Genomic DNA, 19,177 nt, shown 5'->3' with positions numbered 1-19,177 from the left:
TCAGGGAACGAGGATTCCTGTGATGGGGTCACCCCTCATGGTACAGTGATTCTGAAACAGCCTGAGGCTCCTCACAGGAGGTTGTCAGGACTTTCCTTGGGGCACTCTGGAGTGGTATGTGTGCCCTGGAACCACCTGCCCGGGCCCAAGTACTCTCTACTTGGGTGAGGCCTCAGGCAAGAACTTCCCCTCCTGGGAAATGGGTCTGGGGTCCCGGGACGTGTCCTGAAGGTCCTAGCACAGCACAGGCAGTGAGGGCCCCATGCCTGACAGTAATTAGGCTGGCTCTGAAGCCTCCGGCTATGGAGCCACGAGAAGACACTGCTCCCCTCATTGTCTCAGCCCCCCACCCAGAGGTAGGGCCCCAAGACTGCCCGGGGAGGGGCCCGTGTGGGGCAGGCAGGCCTCAGGTGTGTTTGGCTATCCTCGCCCCTCCATAGCCAGAATGGGCACTCACAGGAATGAGAATCTCTCAACCTGGGGTGGCCAGGGTGGCCATGAGTGGCAAGCAGCAGGTGGTGGGCTTCTCTGCTGCCTTCCAGCTTCTGCTCCCTTCCTTCCCTCCTCCTGGGACCCAGGCCCAACCCACCAGGGCCAGGTGGGTGGAGCAACCAGGGCTGAGGATGACTCAGGGCCCAGTTGTCACCAAGGCAACCCTGTCGCCTAGCAATGGCGGTCTCCCAGTAACGGTTGTCTCCTAGCAATGGGATATTTTCCCAGCCCTGGCTGGAGTCTGGCAGTTATTTTTAGCTCAGCTGCAAATCAGTCCGCAGCTGCATTTTTGGCTCCTGGAGGAGATGCAAGGTGTGTGTATGTGTGTGGGGGTGGATTTCTTGTCAAAGGGAGGAAAACATCCCAGCTACAGGAACCTCGCCCAGTGTTGAGAGGTGCAGGCTCCTAGGTGGAGCAGGCCAGATTCTGCCTGGGGGGGAGGTGGGGGAGTGGGGTGCAGCAGGTGAAGGGGAGCCAGAGATTGCACAGGCTGCCTGGAATGGTTGGCAGATACGATCATGTCTCCAATAAGGTCTCCGGGAGGGCTGGTCACTCTAGCACCCTGGGGGTCTCTAGGGCAGGCTGGGCAGGGGTGATCCGTCAGTGCTCAAGTTGCCATCAGAGCACAACACTGGGTGGCCCCAGTTCTGGCGTACTCCTGGCACCTCCATGCCCTCGTTTGGGCACTGTACCTGCTGCCTCTGGCCCCACAACCCCCCTAGGGGTTCAACACCTTGCGCAGCTGGAGCAGCACAGGTGGCCACAGGCTCGTTGGGGACATGGGCAGGGTTGGCCTCTGCTCAGCCTGTATCTCTCCTTCTGTCCTGCTTTTGCTGAAGCAGGAGACCAAGTGGGAGGTCTTTGGAAAGTGGGAGGCTTGACCCCTCTCTCTGAGCTTTCCTATACCATTTCCGCAGGGACGATGTTCACTGTCCCCATGAGGCCAAGTCCAAACTCTTCCCTGGGCGATGGGCTTGGGGCTGGCCCTGCCCACCTCCCACTGACCACCCTCCTGGTTTGCCCTGAGCTCTGTCCTGTCCTTAGGGCCCTTCCCCTCTGTTCGCCGCACCTGGGACACTCTTCTCTGGCTTCTGTGTTGCTCTCCCAGGCCCCCAACCAGCCCAGCCCCTGCCTTGGTCATGAGTGCTCTTTGCCTGTGTCCCTAGCACTTTGGGCTTCCCGGGGGCAGGTGCACTTCACCCTAGGGGTTGTTTCCTCTGCTGAAGGTCAGGGCCACCTGTCCCAGGCACTGTTCAGGGCAGGGCTCACCTCGGACACTGCTCTTTGTCCTAGCATCAGCTGCAGCCCCCTGCCAGGACCTAGGTTTTGGGTGGGAATGGAGAAAGGCCCCTTTTGGGGATCAAGGCACTATAGGGTCTGGAGCTGGGGCGTGCGAAGGAGCCCCAAACTGAGCATAGACATCAGGGGAATTACCTGAGGTTTGGGATGTCATTCATTCATTCACTCCCTCCCTCATTCGTTCCCTCATTGGCGCACACACTCGTTCTGTAGGTATTTACTGGGCACCTGCAGTATGTCTGGTCCTGCACCCACAGCAGTCAAGTCCAGGCATGGCCTCTGGCTCCCTGTCCCATAGGCAGCAGACCTCTAGTGGCTAACAACACTTACGTGTTTCCCTGGGTGGAGCCAGGAGCTGTGAGGCTAGGTGGCTCCTGTCCCCACTTTCTGCAGGTGACAGCATCATTGCCAGGCCCCTCAAAGCAGAGGCTGGGGCAGGGGAAGCCTGGTGTTGAGGAGACAGCTCAGGGCCAGGCCTGTGTTCATTTTGGACCAGATCACCTGTCAGGAACTCCTTCCTCATACTCACAGACACTGGCCCATTCTCTAGGGTGTGGGCTGCGGCGGGGGAGCCAGGGGCTCTAAGCCGGCTGGAGGCGGATCTGAGGCTGTTTCTTCGCACCGCCACTAGAGGGCGCCTGGAGCCCACTCTGTCTTAGAGGCCGCGGCAGGGGCCGCCAAAGCCCTAGTGGCTAGCTTTATGTGGACCCACACGCTTGGCAAGGGCAGCCATAGCAGCTGACGCGGGTGCCCTCTCCCTTCCTTCTACAGCACCTCTTTTGCCTTCTATTCCCCAGCCCCAGGCCCTGCCTACGCCTTTTATTTTTAATTGGGTAAAATACACATAACATAAATCTTAACCGTCTTAACCCTTTTTAGGTGTACAGTTCAGTCATGTTTTGTACATTCACGTTGTAATGCAACCATCACCACCAGCCATCTGCAGAACGTTTTCATCTTTCCAAACTAAGTCTCCATTAAGCACGATCTCCCAATTCCCACCCCCTCTCCTCCCAGCCCCAGCACCCACCATTTTACTTTGTCTCTATGAATTAGGAACTTCACAGAAGTGGAATCACACAGTATTTGTCCTTTTGTGACTGGCTTATTTCACTGAGTATGATGTCCTCAAGGTTCATCCATATTGTAGCTTGTCAGAATTTCCTTCTTTTAAAGTTTGAATCACTGTGTGGATGGACAATGTTTTTTTCCTCCATTAATCCACTCATGAACAGTTGGGTGGCGTCCACCTTTTGGCTACCGTGAGAGTGATACCTGGTTCTCACCCCACTATCTTTACCCTGTAGTGTCTCACCCACTCTTTGGCCTGGGAGGGCCCCGGGGCCAGGGGAGGGGGCAGTCTGGTACACTCAATCTGGCTGCAGCTCCAACTTCCCCTCTCCCCTTGGGCCATCTGCCCTCATCTATCAGCCACGTACTCAGGCCCAGAGGTAGTAGGGGGACTGGGTGCAGGGACAGTGGGATGGAGGGCTCACAGCCACAGATAGCAGTCTATGCGGTTCCCACAAACCTGACTAAAGCTCTCAGTGACCCAGAGGGTTCTGGCATGAGGTTGGACTCCTGGCTAAGGATTCTGCAAGCTGACTGGGGGTGGGGGTGGGGGTGGGTTCCGGGCTGTTGAGAGCCCCATCCACTTGGCCTTTGCCCAGGCTGTCTGCTCCTCCCTCAGACTGGAACCTCTCTAGTCCCCCCTGGCCAGCCACTCCCCACCCCCTTCCCTCAGGCGAAATCCTGACTATGGGAAATCTCTGCGCTTCCCCACCACAGGCCTTGTTTCATTTTGGGGAGTCGGCTCCACTTCAGTATCCCAAGTCCCGGCCTCCTGGGAGCCTGATTTTGTGGCTCAGGGCTGCCCTTCCAATCCTGCTGCTCCCCTCGTGCGGGCAGCCGCAGCACCTGGCTCTTTCTCCTTTGGGTACCGGCAGCCTCTTGGGGTTGGTTGGGAAGAGAGGGGGACTGAGAGCCCAGGACCCACTCTTGGAAAGGACCACCCGCGATGAGCCCCCCGCCACTCCACCCCAGTTCCAGAGCGCAGGAAACCAACCCTCACCGGGACCAAGGGCTCAGGGAACAGCAGCCCGACCAGGACGGCGTGCATGTCGAGGCCGGGGGCGGGGGTACCTGGAGGGGGTGACACAGAGGACACAGAGCTAGGAGCCCCCACTCCGGCGCCTCGAAGGACGCGGGTTTGTCCTCCCGCCCCCGCGAGCGCCACTACGATTGGCGGAAAGTTCCGGGGCCGCTCAGCTATTGGCCACCCGCCCGGCCCCCCTCGCGCAGCTCGGGCACCCGGCGGGGCTGCGCGGCCAAGCGGCGCGGGCGGTGGGCTGCGCCCGGCCGGGGCCTGTGCCCCCGGCCGCTCCTGCCGCCCTGTCCCGGCGCCATGCAGCCCCCTGCGCTGCTCTGCGCGCTCTGCTGCGGCATGTTGGCCGCGGCTGCCCGCGCCGGCTACTCGGAGGACCGCTGCAGCTGGAAAGGCAGGTACGATCCCCGCGTGCCGGCCCCCTGGGGCTGCACTCTCTCCTAGGAGGGGCTTGAGGGATGGTGTAGCCCACCCTTTGGATGGGGGGGGTCACTCCGCTCCCGCACTGAATCCTTGCCCTCCCTCTCGCGTGCCAAGAACGCTGGGCCTCAGTTTCCTCCTCCATAAAGTGGACGCAGCTGTGTGGCTGCTGGGAGCGGGTGCAGGGGAGGGAGCTGCGCCGGCCGGAGTCGCGGGCCTCCCCTCTCAGCGCCGCGCGTCTGTCCCCAGTGGCCTGACCCAGGAGCCCGGCAGCGTGGGGCAGCTGGCCCTGGCCTGCACGGAGGGCGGGATCGAGTGGTTGTACCCGGCCGGCGCGCTGCGGCTGACTTTGGGCGGTCCCGACTCCGACGCGCGGCCCCGCATCGCCTGCCTGCGGCCGGCGCGGCCCTTCGCCGGCGCCCAGGTCTTCGCAGAGCGGGAGGGAGGCTCCCTGGAGCTGCTGCTGGCCGAGGGCCCAGGCCCGGCCGGGGGCCGATGCGTGCGCTGGGGTCCCCGCGAGGGTCGGGCCCTCTTCCTGCAGGCCACCCCGCACCGCGACATCAGCCGCCGCGTGGCCTCCTTCCGCTTCGAGCTGCGCGAGGATGGGCATCCCGAGCTGCCTCCGCAGGCCCACGGTCTGGGCACGGATGGTGAGTGATGGCCTGGGTGGGGAAGGGTGGGAATCATGAAGTTGCTCCCTACCGGGGCGGGATGGGACATGACTGTTGTCCCCACTGCACAGAGAGAGAAACTTGAGGCGCTCGTCAGAGGCCACACTGCTAGTGAGTAGCAGCGCCCAAGGGAAAGAGCCGGCAGGGGGCAGAATGGGGGGAGCGGAGGCCAGGCAGGGCAACCTAAATCCCTGGTCCCTAAGGGAGATGGGATGATGGAGGGGACGACAGAATCAGCCTCTGGCCAAAGCTGTCCAGGGCTCCCTGGCCCAGCGGTGACCTCCGTCCCCTCCCCCAGCCCAATACAACAAAAGTCCAGTGTGAGCCTGTCACCATGGAGATGCCCCAGCTGCCCTGCAGGGCAGCAGGCCCAGCTCTTTGCTCTTCCGGAGCTTGGAGCCTGACCCCACAGAGGGTGGGGGTCTCTGTTCTGCCTCCTACCTCCTTCCTCGCCCAGAGAGGACAGAGCGTATCATACCCTCATCTTCCCCCTACTCCCCCACCCTCACCTCAGACAAGGCTGGTGTCTCTGGGCCCAGGAGGCAGCTCTGAGAGGCCACAGGGGTTACCTCATATGCAAGATGGGCGTGTGAGAGCGTGCACCCAGACACTGAGCTCCAGCTGGGCATGACCCCCAGACCCATGTCTGTGCACGTGGGTGGGGTGCACGCTGGAGCCTGCAAGCATCACCCTGAATGCAGGGGATCTTCAGGGTGTGTGCACACATGCTCCCTGGGATCCCCAGCTGCCATTAGGCCCCAAGGGAGGTCTGGTCACTTGCTCTGTTTCTCTTGCCTCTGGCTGGTGGGGAGAGGCCTTGGGTGGTCCAGGAGCAGACAGGGCCTACACTCACCCTCTTCCCTGCATCCCAGGTGCCTGCAGGCCCTGTAGTGACTCTGAGTTCCTCCTGGCTTCCTGCACTAGCGACTTTGGTGAGTGTCCCCGCCACAGGAGGGGGGAGCCCAGGGCCTACCCTCCCTGACATGTCAGCCACTGGCCAGCGTATCTCCCTGCAGTGATTCGTGGGACCATCCATGGGGTTGCCCACAACACAGAGCTGCAGGAGTCTGTTATCACCGTCACAGCTGCCCGTGTCCTCCGCCAGACACTGCCACTGTTCCAGGTGGGGGCCTCTGGGGGCCAGGTGCAGGCCGCCATTCGTGCCCCGCTGCGCTGTGGCGTCCGCCCTGGCCCTGGCACCTTCCTCTTCATGGGCTGGAGCCGCTTTGGTGAGGCCTGGCTTGGCTGTGCACCCCGCTTCCAGGAATTCAGCCGGGTCTATGCAGCTGCCCATGCCAACCACCTCCACCCGTGCGAGGTGGCACTGGACTGAGGGGCCCTGAGAGCAGGGCTCTGGGGAAGGGCTTGGAGGAGGGTGGGTGGGGAGGGCGTGGCCTCCAGAGGGCACCACAGTACCAACTGCTTCTGAGGGAAAAGCGATAGCCAATAAGAACATGGATTTTACTAGTCAGCATAGGTCGAGGGCCCCATGTCTGAGCCCAGCATTGGGAGTGCTCTGATTCCTGCTTCACACAGGGGGTGACTGAGGCTCGGGGACAGGGGTGCCTTGTCTAAGGCCACCCCGCTAGTGAGTGGGACAGTGGCCCATGCCCATGCCCTGGGGAGGGGCTGCTGCTCGGTGAGGGGTGTGCAGGGACACACACACACACACACACACACACACACACACACACGCGCGCGCGCTCGCACCTACATGAGCTTTGGCTCTATTGCTCCTGTACCCAACACCAGGTGCCTCTTCAGCTCAGAGTAAGGGTGGGAAAGGGGCCATAACTCCCAAAGTCTGAGGCAGGTCGCATCCCTTATCTGGGCAGAAGGGCCATCATCACTCCCAGCCTGGGGGAAAGGGGTTGCAATCTGGCGGGACGCCCACTTCCCTCTGTAGTCTGTTGGGAGCCCAGCAGAGTCATCCTGGCTCCCTCCCACCCTCAGGGAAGAATGGGCCCCTCTGTCCTGAGGCCCCTGCACAGAGGCCCTGCAACGTGCTGAGCATTCTGACATGGTGCAGCGCCTGTGGGGTGTGGGGTCTCCCCTGCGGGGTCCTGCTTGTTGCCCATTTCCTGTGGGCGGGACACATAACGGGGCCTCTTCGAACATTTCCCGCCACTGGCCCCATTGTTGCTGTCCCCGCCTTCCCCCTCAGTGTCAGCCACATAAAGGGCCAGTGGTTCTGGACAAAGCCGGCAGCCCTGAGGCTGAAGACCCCTGGGGTGTGGGGGCTTCTGAACCCTGAATGAGCTCATTCTGTTCTCCCCAACTCCACAGCTCCTGGGAAAGAAAGCCACAACTAAGTCCGGAGGGATGCCTGGGCTGAGCCCTGGAAACAGCTTCCCATCCCCACCTGCCTACCTTGCTGAGGACAGGGCCAAAGGGGTGGGTGGAGGCCAGGCTTCCTGCCATCTTTCAGGGACGAACTGAGGCTGTGCAAGGGACAAGGCTATGCAGGGCCCACATGTAGGACCCATCCTTCCTCCAGATGCAGGAGACACTCTGGATTTTCCATGGGGTGGCTGTCTGGAAGCAGCCACATGCATGGGTGGCAGTCCTTTTACTCACTTTCGGGCTGAAGAGAATTACAGGGTTGGGGCGCACAGCCGCCCTGGATGGCAGGCTTCACTGGGCTTCCTTCCACCTCTGCCCCTCCTCCTTCCTAAGACTTCGTGTTGCTCCCTGTCACTTCCCCAAGCTCATGGCTTTAAATACTGTCAATGTGCTGATGACCCCTACATTCTGGTCCTAGCCTAGACCTCTCTAGCATCCGGTCAGCCCCTTTCCCCCACCAGGGAGTGTCTCAGCAGACACCAGAGGAGGAGGAAGTGAGGGTACCCTGACGGTCTTCCTCCTCTCTGCCTTGGGCAGGCTCCGAGTGCTCCCGCAGGACTGAGCAGCCCTTTGCCCTGTCCTGATGCTCTGGCCGGCTCCCCACAGCCTCTCTGGGAAGGAGGCCCTGGCCATACCCAGTGGTAACTGGACTGCCTCTTGGATCACCCGTCTGCAAAAATGTGGGGTAGCTGCTCTGGGGTGGGCCCTCAGCTGGACACTGGCCCCTACCCACCTTCCCCAGTACATGCCTGAGCCTGCCATGCACATACTGGCTACAACAAGCGCTCTTCTCATAGATGCACAGAGTGGGAATGGGTGTGGCTAACAGGCCTCACGAGCCCTAGAAGTCTTGGGCCAGGAGCTTCATGCCTGCCCCGGGAGGAGTGGCTAAGGGGAGCCAGTGTGGGTGAACATGCAGGCTGACACTATGGGAGCTGGCCTGTGGGGCACCTCTGGGCGTGTGCTCTCATGTGGGCACGCACCCAACTGCCCAGTGCCCAAAGGCCACGGAGCAGTGTGCCAGATGTGAATAGAAGAGACTTGTAGGGTGTGTGTGCCTGTTAGGTGCATGCATTTTGTCAACAAACTTTTCCTGAGTGCCTTCTGGGTGCCAGGTGCCACTCTAAATGCTGGGGATAATGCAAGGAGCAAGAGACAAGTGTTGTTTGGGTAAGACTCCCCCAGCCTAGATCCCAGGGCACATCCGTCCTTTCTGGGGAGGACCCAGTGACAGCCCAAGGAGACAAGGTGCTCTGAGCCAGGTGGCCCTCCTCCCCAGGGCTCAGGTCTTGGGAGCAGGGTACTGGGGTTTCCTGCCATCTAGGGACACCTGTGTTTCAGGGCTGGGGTCCAGTGGGTGCAGGCATGTGAGGCACTCTTCACTTGGGGAATGGGGACAGAGGTCTTGGGTGAGCCCCGTTTCTGAAACAGCCTCTGTCCCTGCAGGGGTTCCTGACCAGGGCCGTGGATGGCTGAGGAGCCAGGCCAGGGCCTGTGTGCAGACAAACCCTTGACATTCACTGCCATTTGACCTCCGGGTGGTGTTAGAAGCAGGTCCTGGTTCTGCCACTTGACCCAGGGCTCTGTCCCCCCACTTTCCTATCACCAGACGTTATCAGGTCACCTCCGGGAACTCTCCTTTTACATTTTCTGGAAAAGGAAGGTGGTCTCCCCAGCTCCTGAGATTCTTTCTCCAGCCCCCATGGTTGGGCCAGCCGCCAGAAGCCCTGGCCCCTTACATCTGGCTCGCTTCCCACCACACAGCCAGCATCTGTCTTCTCAGGTCTGCACAATGTCTCCTTTGCATCAGCCTCCTCCTCCCTGCCCTTCAGTTGAGCTCCAACTTCCACCATCCCCTCTCCCTCAGATCCCAGCATCCTCTGTTTCCTGCCCACTTGGGCTAACAGCCTTCAGCTGTGAGAGGGAGCCGGAAGGGTATCCTCCCTGCAATTGCTCCTAGGCTTGGCTGGCTTTTGGGATGTCCTGATCAGCAGAGACCTCTGCCAGTCTCCCTGAGACAGGGCTATATAGGGCCTTGCTGTGATCCAGAGTGGCTGGGCCTGGCTGCTGCCTCACCCCCAGGGAGCCCGTTTCCTACTGTCAACCTTAAAAATAAAATAGCCAGTTATTTTACCAGCAAAAAGTGAGTTTATTTGGGAACGGCAGAGGAATTGCAATGTGGGGCTTGCAAACTACGGTGAACCACAAGCAAGTAGGGAGAACAAAGGAGTGGGAATGTTATAGAGAAAAAGGAGGGAGTTGGGTGGGCGAGATGGTTATAAGCAAAAGTCCATTGGAAGAGAGTAAGAGTTCAAGGTGGTGGTGGCTTCTTATTGGCTGAGTGTGGTGGTTCTCATTGCCTGGGCTGTTGCTAAGTAAGGAGAGAATCTTCCTCCTCCTGGAGTACTCAAGTAAGCTCCTTCTTGTTTGAGTTTTCAAGGTGCAGTGAATGGTAATGCGTGAGCGCTCCCCCTGCAAGGCTTCCTGACTGATTTTATGAGGTTTCCTTTTTTTTTTTTTTTTTAAAGATTTTATTGGGGAGGGGGAACAGGATTTTATTGGGGAACAGTGTGTATTTCCAGGACTTTTTCCAAGTCAAGTTGTTGTCCTTACAATCTTAGTTGTGGAGGGCGCAGCCCAGATCCAGGTCCAGTTGCCGTTGTTAGTTGCAGGGGGTGCAGCCCACGATCCCTTGTGGGAGTCGAACCAGCAACCTTGTGGTTGAGAGCCCACTGGCCCATGTGGGAATCGAACCAGCATCCTTTGGCGTTAGGAGCATGGAGCTCCAACCGCCTGAGCCACCGGGCCGGCCCCTGAGGTTTCCTTTTCATTTTAACATTCCCCCGTTTGATCAAGATCTTTCTCTGAAGGCATCATGGACCAATAATCAGTTTTTCCACATTTCGTGGTTTTGTCCCTCTGTGCCAGGAAGGACCTTTCCTGGCTGTCATCTTCCATGTCGGAAGAAAAGTGCACAGTGATTGGAAACCATTGAGGTCACATTTGGGTAGCAAGGAGGGTATGAGGAAGGACACTTAGGCATTCCCATCTAAAATCTATTTTATCGGGGTCATAAGCGTTGCAGATATATTGAAGCATTGAGCCAATGTCATTCTATGCAGTGCATCGTTTCTGCAGGAGCTTGATGGGCACTAGGTACAAAGTTTAAAAATACTTATACAAAATAAAATGAGCAGAATGAAATCCAGTTTATATAATGGTCCTAAACCAGGAGCCCAAACCTGCGATATGCCAAAGGAACATGGAGAGTCAGGTGAAATTTGTTTTAACCAATGGGCCTGTTCCTTAATTTTGTGTAATTGGGTCTCTACTTCTCCAAAAGAATTTATCCGTGTGCAACAGATGCTGTTTGCTATTGCAAACTGAAACATGGTTATTTTCAATGGACATAATTAGGCTATTGCAATATTGAAGTACATCTTTTATCAACTGTGGATCAAAAGAGGGAGGGGCTAGATGAATCAGGCACCCTGTGACTATCTCAAAAGGGTGAAAGTTTATGAGTTCCAAAGGGAGTGGATCTGAGATTTAGAAGGACCAATGGCAATGCTTTTGGCCAAGGTAGTTGGAGGGTTTCCACAAATTTTGCCAATTCTGGTTTGTTCAACTAGTCCTGAAGACCGCTTCCTGGGTCCTTGCAATCTCCCACGATGGAAATCAAGAGAGCTTACCAGACACCAATGTAGACAAAGTTTTATTAAGACTGCACAAGGAAACCAGGTCGGTGAAAGAGAAGAAATGGGTGGTTCTCTAAAGGAAGGTGGGGCAGGATTTTTAAAGGGAGCTAAGGCAGGAGGAAAACTATGTCTAGACACGCGGAGGCAGTTTTTCTTGGCACCTAGACAATGTGACTAAATGCTTCTTTGTGCTTCGCTTGTCTCATTAGCATGTTAAATTTCTACCCCTGGGTGTGATTTTTAGCACTAAAATAAAGAAAAGGTCACATAGAGGTCACCTCTGAACCTGACTGCACAGGCAGAGCCAAAGGAAAGTTCCTTGGTCCTTGTAAGCAGATCCTATGGTTAGTGACCCTGGAGTCTTTAGTGCTGAATCGTCTCCCTAAGACAGGTGTCCTTAGGGGACATACACAAGTATCAGCAGCTGGCTCCTGTCTGTTCAACCCTACTGACTTACCAGCAGGAATGTGCCCTCTTATCTCAGGAGGATAAGCAAAATGCTGTAGAAGTGGCTAAATAACAGTCTTGCCATAATATTTCACCCGTAAAATGGGTTCTCCAGTCACTATGGAGCTCAAGAGGGGTTCCCCGGGTAGGGATGACATTTTTTCCAATAAGATTAGGCACTGAAGACAGTAGCTTGTCTACATGGAAAGGCTTTGACCCAATGGAAAAAACACCATTACCAAGACATATTTGTTTCCATGGGAATGGGGTAGCTGAATAAAGTCCATTTATTGGAATGGTCCATTGGGCAATTTAAAATGTTCCGGGGTGGTGTGGACAGTTTTCCTGGATTGTATTTTGGGCAAGTGGGGCAAGAAAAGTAGGTGCTTTATGCAGCCTTATTAATATTTCCCCACTAGTATTGGTTCATAAAGGTTATTTTATCAGTAGACCAATGATTCAATGCATGTACAACAGTCAGTAATGGGAATTTTAGAATTTCTGGCAGGAGTGGATTATTATTTGGCCCCAGGCCGAGTTCTCTCTTTTTATCAAACCGACAGTTATTAGATTTCCAATATTGTTTTTCCTTTTCTGGGGCCAATTTTTGAGCATCTCTAGTTAATTTCTCTAAATTATCATTTAGGGGAACATCCGTTTGGACCATGACAGAGGTTTGGCTACTGGTTCCTTTGAGAGCAGTGTTCTTGGCGGAAATATATCAGTGAGATGGTTTCCTTTAGTCTCCAGGGATTCAAGTTTGGAATGCCCAAGTATCTTAGTAGCCAAGGCGGCTGGTATGGCATCTAACAGATTTTGGACATGAGCCATTTTTAATTGTACCCCCATTAGAAGTAAGGAAACTTCACTGTTTCCATAGTGTTTCAGGGTCATGAGCTACCCCAAAGGCATAGCGACTATTCGTATAAATATTTGCGGTTTTGCCCTTAGCTAGAGCACAAGCCAGAGTAAGAGTGTAGAATTCAACTGGTTGGGCAGAGGTCGCCAGAGGCAAAGGTGCTGCCTTGATGACTTCAAAAAAAGTTACAATAGCATATTCAGCCCAATATTCACTATTTCATCCTCTAAATAAGAACTATCAGTAAACCATGAAAAATCTACCTTGGTTAGAGGACCTTCCTATACGTTATCACGGAGAGTCAAAGGTGATCTGTCAGCATCAAGCACTGGTGAGGGGTTTTTGTCAGTGAAGGAAGGGATAATACCAGGTCAAAATTAATGCAGCGAGAAAGAGTTATACGAGAAGCAGTCAGCAAGAGGATTTCATAGGTGAGATGACGGGCGGACAATTATTGAGTGTGATGGGAATTCAGGAGGGCTTCTACTGCTTGGGTACAAGATGGTTAGGGGGTATCCCACGACTATTTCTTTGGTGGCCTTACCTAAAAGGACGGTGGCAGAAACGGCTCTGAGGCAAGGGGGGGTATCTTTGTACCACGGGGTCTAGCTGGGGGCTATCGTACCCCGTGGGGCGTGGCGAGGTCCACGCGTACTTGCCGGTGAGCACCAGGGAGGGACCCTAAACGGAAAGCTAAGGGACCAGCCGCGCGTTCTGCCCGCCCCTTCCGGCGTCGTCACTTCCGGCGTCGCCGCTGGTAGGTGTGAGGGTCTCGGACCCGGGAAGGGACAACCCTGAACTGCGTATCCCACAGACATGGAACAGGACGACCCGGATGAGGCGCTGACGGAGCTGCGTGAGCGGCGACTGGGCGCGCTGGAGCTGCTGCAGGTGGCAGCGGGCTCGGGCCTGGCCGCATACGCCGTGTGGGCGCTGCTACTGCAGCCGGGCTTCCGCCGGGTGCCGCTGCGGCTGCAGGTGAGGGGCGGGGCTTATGGGGGCGGGGCCCGAAACTCCTGGCGGGGCTCTAGCCTGTGGGCGGGGCCAAAGCTGGGGACGTCTGAATTGAGGAGCTAAGCCGGGGTGTAAGAGGAGGGGGATGGCGCTGCACCCCGGGGCCAGCCGGACTGTGGATTGGTCCCTGCTTCAGGTGGGGCAGGACAGCCCGTTGCTAAGAAAGGAAGCCCAGGAGGCAGGTTCCGCCTCTTGCCCAGTGTGATCCAGGTTTGGGGACCGGACCTGCGAGGAGTGGGAGTGGCTAACGGACTAGCCCTCCCAGCCCCGTCCACCTCCTTGCCCAGGTGCCCTATGTTGGGGCGAGTGTGCGGCAGGTGGAGCACGTGTTGTCGCTGCTTAAAGGCCGTTCTGGAAAGCTGGTGGACCTGGGATCTGGCGACGGCAGGATTGTAAGGAGTAGGGGTGGAGGGTGTCCTCACTGCTCTCACCTGCCAGCACACCTCCCCACCTTCTGGTCCTGACTGTTTTGGTACCCACAGGTGCTGGCTGCCCACAAGTGCGGTCTACGCCCAGCTGTGGGCTATGAGCTGAACCCATGGCTGGTGGGGCTGGCTCGGCTGCATGCCTGGAGGGCAGGTTGTGCGGGCAGTGTCAGCTACCACCGTGAGGACCTCTGGAAGGTAACTGAGGGAGTCCTGGACCCCCTCCAACCCCATACCTGATGTCCATGCTTCCAGTTCTAGCTTGACCACCCTGCTGACAGTCCCAGCTGCCCCTGCCACCTGGGCGGGCTGGGGGCTGGCACTCAGGAAGCCACGGTAACTCCATGCCCACCAGACCTCTTCCCCAGCTGGGGTCCCATTCCCTACTGGGATGACCTCTTCTTCCCACAGGTGAGCCTGAGGGACTGCCACAACGTGTCTGTGTTCCTGGCTCCCAGCGTGGTAGGTCCGGGGTTTCCTAGCCCAGGCTACCCCAGCATATGTGCTGGGCCTGGAGGAGCTGGGAGGGGGCAGCCGTGTTCCGCCCTGCCCACTCCACCCTCCTACTCTCTCCCACAGCTCCCACTACTGGAGAGCAAACTGCAGGTGGAGCTGCCTGAAGGGGCCCGTGTGGTGTCGGGGCGCTTCCCCCTCCCCACCTGGCAGCCTGTGGCTGTGGTGGGTGAGGGTCTGGACCGCGTCTGGGCCTATGACATCCATAATGGTGGGCCAGCTGGGCAGGCTGCCCCAGCACCCAGTTCTACCTCAGTTCCTAGGGCCCCTGATCCTCAGGCTGGCTGATCATGTGGACACAATAAAGACTCAGTGGGCTCCATTCTGACTCTTGTTGGGTAGAGGGCTGGGTGGAATGACTCCCCAAGGCGTGCGGAGGGCTTCATTCTGGTCGGGAAGAGTTGTGCTCTGAGCTTATCTGATGACCAGTTAGCGGCTGCGGGTCCTCGGGCGCTGAGACTTGGCTGTAGGTGCAGCCCCCACTTTCTGGGGGTCCCCGGTACCCACCAGCTTCCTCAGCCTCAGGATCTCCTGCTTGTACCTGCTCGGAGAGACCAGGCTTAGTTACCCACCTGACTGTGGACAAGCCCTGCCTGTAGTGTTTGGGACCCACCCCAATCCTACCTTCCCAAGAGCCCACCTGCCTAGGTGCTGGTCCACATACTCCTGGAGCTCAGAAAGTTGCTCCTCAGCCATCGTGGCCCGGACTAGCAGCTGTGCCCGCTCCTGTTCCAGCTCTGCCTGGCATAGGGGGGACATAAGCCATGAGCCAGGACACAGTGTGAGGAGGGCCCCCAGCCCGGCCTTGCCCACTCACTACCTGGGTACCACGGGAGAAGTCCTGGAGCTTTTGGTGGATCTGGGCCCAGGATACAGCTCCCAGGTCCCTGTGAGGGGAGAATGGGGGTGTTGGCCCAGGCGCTGACCACTGACCCTGCTCAAAAGGGGCCCCTAGATCTTTGAGGTTTCTCCTGGGAGCGAGTTTAGGACAGCATGGGCCCTTTCTGCCACTATAGGCCCTGCCTGTGCCTTGGAGCCTTCTGTGCTCTATGGGGAGTGGTGCAGGGCAGCCCAGGCCCAGAGGGCCCACTGGCCGCTCTGGGAGAATTAAGTCACAAAGCCAGTTTAGATAGTGACCCCAGTGTCTGTAGGGATGCTGATGGGGGGGGGGGCTCCCCTCATGCTGGGCATTTGTTTCCCAAAACCCTGGGAGGTGGGCCTGTATAAGCATCTGCCCATTACACAGTTGGAAACATGGAGGCCCAGAGGCAAGGGCTGTGAAGGGCACCACGTACCCTGCTCCTGCTCTGTCTTCCAGGCTCAACTGAAACATCCCTTCCTCTGGGCTCTCACTGACCCTCCCATTCGAGGTCAGCCCCTCTCCCATCAGAGCCCCTCTTCACCCCAGGCACTTGGCTTTTCTGTAATAGTGTCTCCCATATAGTTAGACTTGCGGGCACAGACAGTCCACCCTTGTTTACTGCTGCAACCAGAACCCTGCCCAGCAGTTAAAGAGTTAGTGGAGTAAATGAATGACACCCCTGAAGGTCCCCCCAGCAACCACACCAGGGCACTCACTGTGGCTCTGATGTGCCCCCCTGGGAAGCTTCACCAGGTCCCTTCTGTAGGAACAAGAGTAGCGTCCTGAGTCCTCTGTGTAAGGCTGCATAGTTGGGATTCTTGGTTGGCTGATCAGGGTAGGTTGCTCAGAGGCCCGGGGTAGGGACTTTCCTGAGCCTGGGCTGGGTCCTAAGGTGAGTTCTGGGCTCTGAGCCCCAAGGCCAGTGTGGGGCGGCAGGGAGGGATCACCTGGGCCTGGAGCTTCCGAAGGTGTGTCTCCAGCTTTGTCTGCTCCTCCTTTGGGTGGCCAAGCTTGGTGACCAGGTGCAGGGACAATGGCTCCAGGTCCATTGTGGCTGCATCAGAGGCAGCCTTGGGGATCTCAGGTACCCTGTTGGTGTCTGCCAGTACCTGCTGCACACTAAGCCACGTGCCAAGTCATGTAGAGCCACCCCTCCCCCCACCAGGTGCTTGTCTCGGGAGGGGCCTACCTGTGGGCAGCCAGCAGCTCCTCATGCCTTCGGCTCAGATCTGCCAGGCCCTTGCGGTAGGCTCGAGCAGCCCTGGCCAGCTGTTGCTCACGGCTGTGGTGTGCAGCCCGGATGTCTTCCAGAGTATTCTCCAGGAATGTCCTAAGAGCTGCGGCTGTAGGTGCCTGGCCTGTACCATCCGCATACTCCTGGAGGAGACGGGGTGGGGCCTGGGCTTGGTTGGGCCCACAGCCCTCCCCCCAGTCCCTTCCATGGGGCAGGTCCAGCAGTGCAGCAGGTGGGGCCCACAGGGTCTCTGAAGCAGCCTGGCAAACCCAGGCCAGGCTGGGGCTCCCTGGGACCTAGGGGCCTCCCACCCAGCACAGGGTCACCCTCCCAGTGTTTACCGCCAGGGTGCGGGCGCTGTGCTGTAGCCTGATGGCGTACTCCTCATTCAGCTTCTTGAGCTGTAGCTGCAGGCGGGCGTTCTCGGCCTCAGCCTGGCGGAGCTGGCCCTGGCAGGTGGACAACACCTGCGGGTGGAGGTGGACCTCTGCTGAGCTTGTAGGACCCCCACCCCCCAGATCTCAAAGTGGGTACGGCTGGACCTCACCATGGCTTGTGCAGCCAGTTGCTGCCCAGCTGCCCTGGCCTTCTCCTGGGCTCCCTGCAGCTGCTGGCCCAGGGCTGCCCTGTGGATATGGGTATGAGGCTCAGCCAGACTCAGGGTGGAGGCTTCCTCTGCCCCTTGGGGACAGCTGTCCCTTGCACTGTGCCAGGTGAGGCAGCCACTCACACTTGCGTCTCCAGTGCCTGCTGCTGGGCTCTGTGCTGCTCCAGTGCCCGCTGCTCTTCTCCCTGCAGTTTTGGGGTGCACAGGGCTGGCCAGATGAGATCCCAAGCTCTGGGTCCCCTGCACTGCCCTGCCCCAACCCTGGGCTGGAAGTAACCTGAACAGTCCCCTGCATTAGGTCGCTACACACTCACCCCATTCCCCAGCTTTTGCTGTTTGTCCTCAGGGACCCGGAAGTCCTTGGACTGCACCTGCATAGGAGAGTGGGTCCCAGCCTCACTGCGCCCCTGCTGCACCCCTATTTGGCTTCCACCCAGCCAGGCCCTCCATGCACTTATGGTGACCTGGACTCTGCGGTGGCCGGAGTGTCCCTGCCCCCTGGCCTTGCGCCCAAGCTCCTGTGCAGGCACCTGGTGTTTTCCCAGATCAGCCTCTGCCGTGGCTGCACGCTCTCCGTGCAGTTCCAGCTCCAACACCCGGCTCTCCAGCCTCAGGACCTGTGGAGCGACCAGGGTGAGCGGGTGTACCTGCCTGTCAAGCCACCTGGGGCAAGACAACATCCATTTTTGGCACACATGGACACAGCACGTGTGAGACATTCAAGGACTCAGACACTGTGAGTGGGCACAATCATGTGGGGCACACCTACACCCACCCACAGCAGTCAGGCTGGCACACGTGGGCATACATCAGCGCCCACCTCACTCTTCAGCTCGAAGATTTCAGCCTCGTGCTGTTCCTGCAGGCGATGGGTTTTGATCTGCAGGTCGACCAGCTCCTTGGAGACCTGTGGGTGGCCAGGGTGAGAGGTGGTGCCTGCAGCACCCTGCTGTGGGCACTCTCCTTCCTGCCAGCTCCCCAGGGCCCCACACTCACCAGCAGCCGCTGTTCCTCACTCAGCTCTATATCTGAGGGAAGCTCTGTCTTAATGCTGGTGGCCCAGGCTGGGGTACCCCCAGGGACTCCTGGCAGCCAGTCCTCCATCAGTGGCAGAACCTGGGGAGGTACCACCACCCATCCCCCAGGTGGGTCTCAGGCCTGGGCTCTGGCCACTCCCATGGAGCCACCAGCCATCCACCCCCACACAGCCAGACTAGCTGAGCTGGAGGAGCTGAGTCCATGGCCAGGATCAGACCCAGAACATGGGTGTCTGCACTCTGCCTGGCCCCTGAGGGGACAGGGAAGACCCCAAACACCATGGCAGAAGCAGCAGCGTCTTGGGAGGACTCACATTTTTAGTGGCCCAAGGTGGGACCCCTGGCCTGGGGCCTGGGGCTGCCACACGCTCCATTGGCAAAAGGATCTCGGGCTGCCCCAAGCCCAGTGCAGCCTCGCCGTCTGGCCTGTTGCTGTGACACCAGTGGCTGTGGCTTGCGTTGCCAAGGCCTCTGTTGGTCCCGGGAGTCTCTCAGGGGCCCCGCCCACGAAGACTGACAGGGCAGTTCGGTGGTTGGGGAGGTGGGGGAAACTCTCAGTTCCTTCCATATATGGCGACCCATTTTTTCTGACTTCAGTTTCCTCACCTGGGAAATGCAGACCAGCATTCCTGTATTTATCCAGGGATGGAACCAGGGGTGCTTGAAAGCGCCCAGCCCGGGCAGGTGTGGGACAGCGCGCACGTAAAGGAGCTGCCGCTGCTGTTACTGTTATCCTCACGCAGGTGCCCTGCCTTACCGGATAGGTTCTCATACTCATTAGTTGCCTTCTGTGTTCCTTGTGGTGCTTGCTGAGCGCCTGCACGGGTAGGCCATCAAACTGGACAGATCTCACACCCCTCCCCTGTCAGGGGTCGGGGAAATCGGGAGGACACAGGAGGGCTTCGCGGAGGAGGTGCCATAGCGCGGGGCGGGATGGGAATGGATCTGCGTGCGGCCCCCACCGGGCAAGCGTGGGCTCCCGCCAGCGCACGCGCGCTCCCAGGGGTGGGCTTGGGTCCCCGCCGCGCGCAGGTTCCGGGCGGGGCTGAGCGCCAGGCTCTGTCCAGGTCCCAAGACCAGCGCCCTAAGTCCGCCTCTGTCCGGCGTCCTTCAGGCCGTTCGCGTAGCCGGCTGGTGCAACCCGTGCAGGTA

The 19,177-nt window shown here is 58.4% G+C and overlaps 4 protein-coding genes across 20 annotated transcripts in view; 3 read left to right on the top strand and 1 right to left on the bottom strand.

Moving 5' to 3' along the window:
• The first annotated feature begins 3,432 nt into the window (after positions 1-3,432).
• Positions 3,433-9,472, top strand: METRN (meteorin, glial cell differentiation regulator). 5 transcript variants are annotated; one of them, XM_019756217.2, is made up of 5 exons: positions 3,433-4,293; positions 4,565-4,965; positions 5,859-5,918; positions 6,003-6,215; positions 7,273-9,131. In XM_019756217.2, exons 1-5 carry the CDS (start codon positions 4,196-4,198, stop codon positions 7,296-7,298), a joined length of 798 nt encoding a protein of 265 aa, XP_019611776.2. In that variant the 5' UTR covers positions 3,433-4,195; the 3' UTR covers positions 7,299-9,131. The 5 variants fall into 5 exon arrangements, with proteins under 5 accessions (XP_019611776.2, XP_074179192.1, XP_019611775.2 ...); XM_074323091.1 differs by having other exon boundaries at positions 3,434-4,293; positions 8,776-9,131; XM_019756216.2 differs by having other exon boundaries at positions 3,436-4,293; positions 6,003-6,109; positions 7,273-9,472.
• Positions 9,473-9,917: 445 nt separating this feature from the next.
• ANTKMT (adenine nucleotide translocase lysine methyltransferase) lies at positions 9,918-14,607 on the top strand. 2 transcript variants are annotated; one of them, XM_019756218.2, is made up of 5 exons: positions 10,885-13,311; positions 13,635-13,739; positions 13,830-13,970; positions 14,184-14,234; positions 14,352-14,607. In XM_019756218.2, exons 1-5 carry the CDS (start codon positions 13,150-13,152, stop codon positions 14,571-14,573), a joined length of 681 nt encoding a protein of 226 aa, XP_019611777.1. In that variant the 5' UTR covers positions 10,885-13,149; the 3' UTR covers positions 14,574-14,607. The 2 variants fall into 2 exon arrangements, with proteins under 2 accessions (XP_019611778.1, XP_019611777.1); XM_019756219.2 differs by lacking the exon at positions 13,635-13,739 and having other exon boundaries at positions 9,918-13,311.
• On the bottom strand, positions 14,603-18,920 carry CCDC78 (coiled-coil domain containing 78). 12 transcript variants are annotated; one of them, XM_019756198.2, is made up of 14 exons: positions 18,340-18,920; positions 17,985-18,104; positions 17,809-17,895; positions 17,453-17,605; positions 17,303-17,359; positions 17,112-17,173; positions 16,929-17,007; positions 16,723-16,848; positions 16,337-16,524; positions 16,095-16,266; positions 15,864-15,907; positions 15,106-15,172; positions 14,926-15,026; positions 14,603-14,826 (listed from the first exon to the last, which is right to left on the bottom strand). In XM_019756198.2, exons 1-14 carry the CDS (start codon positions 18,397-18,399, stop codon positions 14,715-14,717), a joined length of 1,428 nt encoding a protein of 475 aa, XP_019611757.2. In that variant the 5' UTR covers positions 18,400-18,920; the 3' UTR covers positions 14,603-14,714. The 12 variants fall into 12 exon arrangements, 8 of the variants coding, with proteins under 8 accessions (XP_019611757.2, XP_019611758.2, XP_074179186.1 ...); XM_019756199.2 differs by having other exon boundaries at positions 17,519-17,605; XM_074323085.1 differs by having other exon boundaries at positions 17,303-17,605; positions 18,340-18,631; positions 18,783-18,920.
• LOC109460627 (mesothelin) overlaps positions 18,920-19,177 on the top strand; it is a 32,419-nt gene continuing 32,161 nt past the window's right edge. The window contains exon 1 of the mRNA XM_074323089.1: positions 18,920-19,174. Coding sequence (XP_074179190.1) covers positions 18,959-19,174 — 216 coding nt within the window. The 5' untranslated portion in view covers positions 18,920-18,958. The remainder of the gene's footprint in view (positions 19,175-19,177) is intronic.

Source organism: Rhinolophus sinicus, linkage group LG18, assembly GCF_036562045.2.
Source record: "Rhinolophus sinicus isolate RSC01 linkage group LG18, ASM3656204v1, whole genome shotgun sequence".
In the NCBI taxonomy this organism is placed as follows: Eukaryota; Metazoa; Chordata; class Mammalia; order Chiroptera; family Rhinolophidae; genus Rhinolophus; species Rhinolophus sinicus.
The sequence above is the reverse complement of the archived record's forward strand: the minus strand, read 5'-3'. Positions and strand labels throughout refer to the sequence as shown.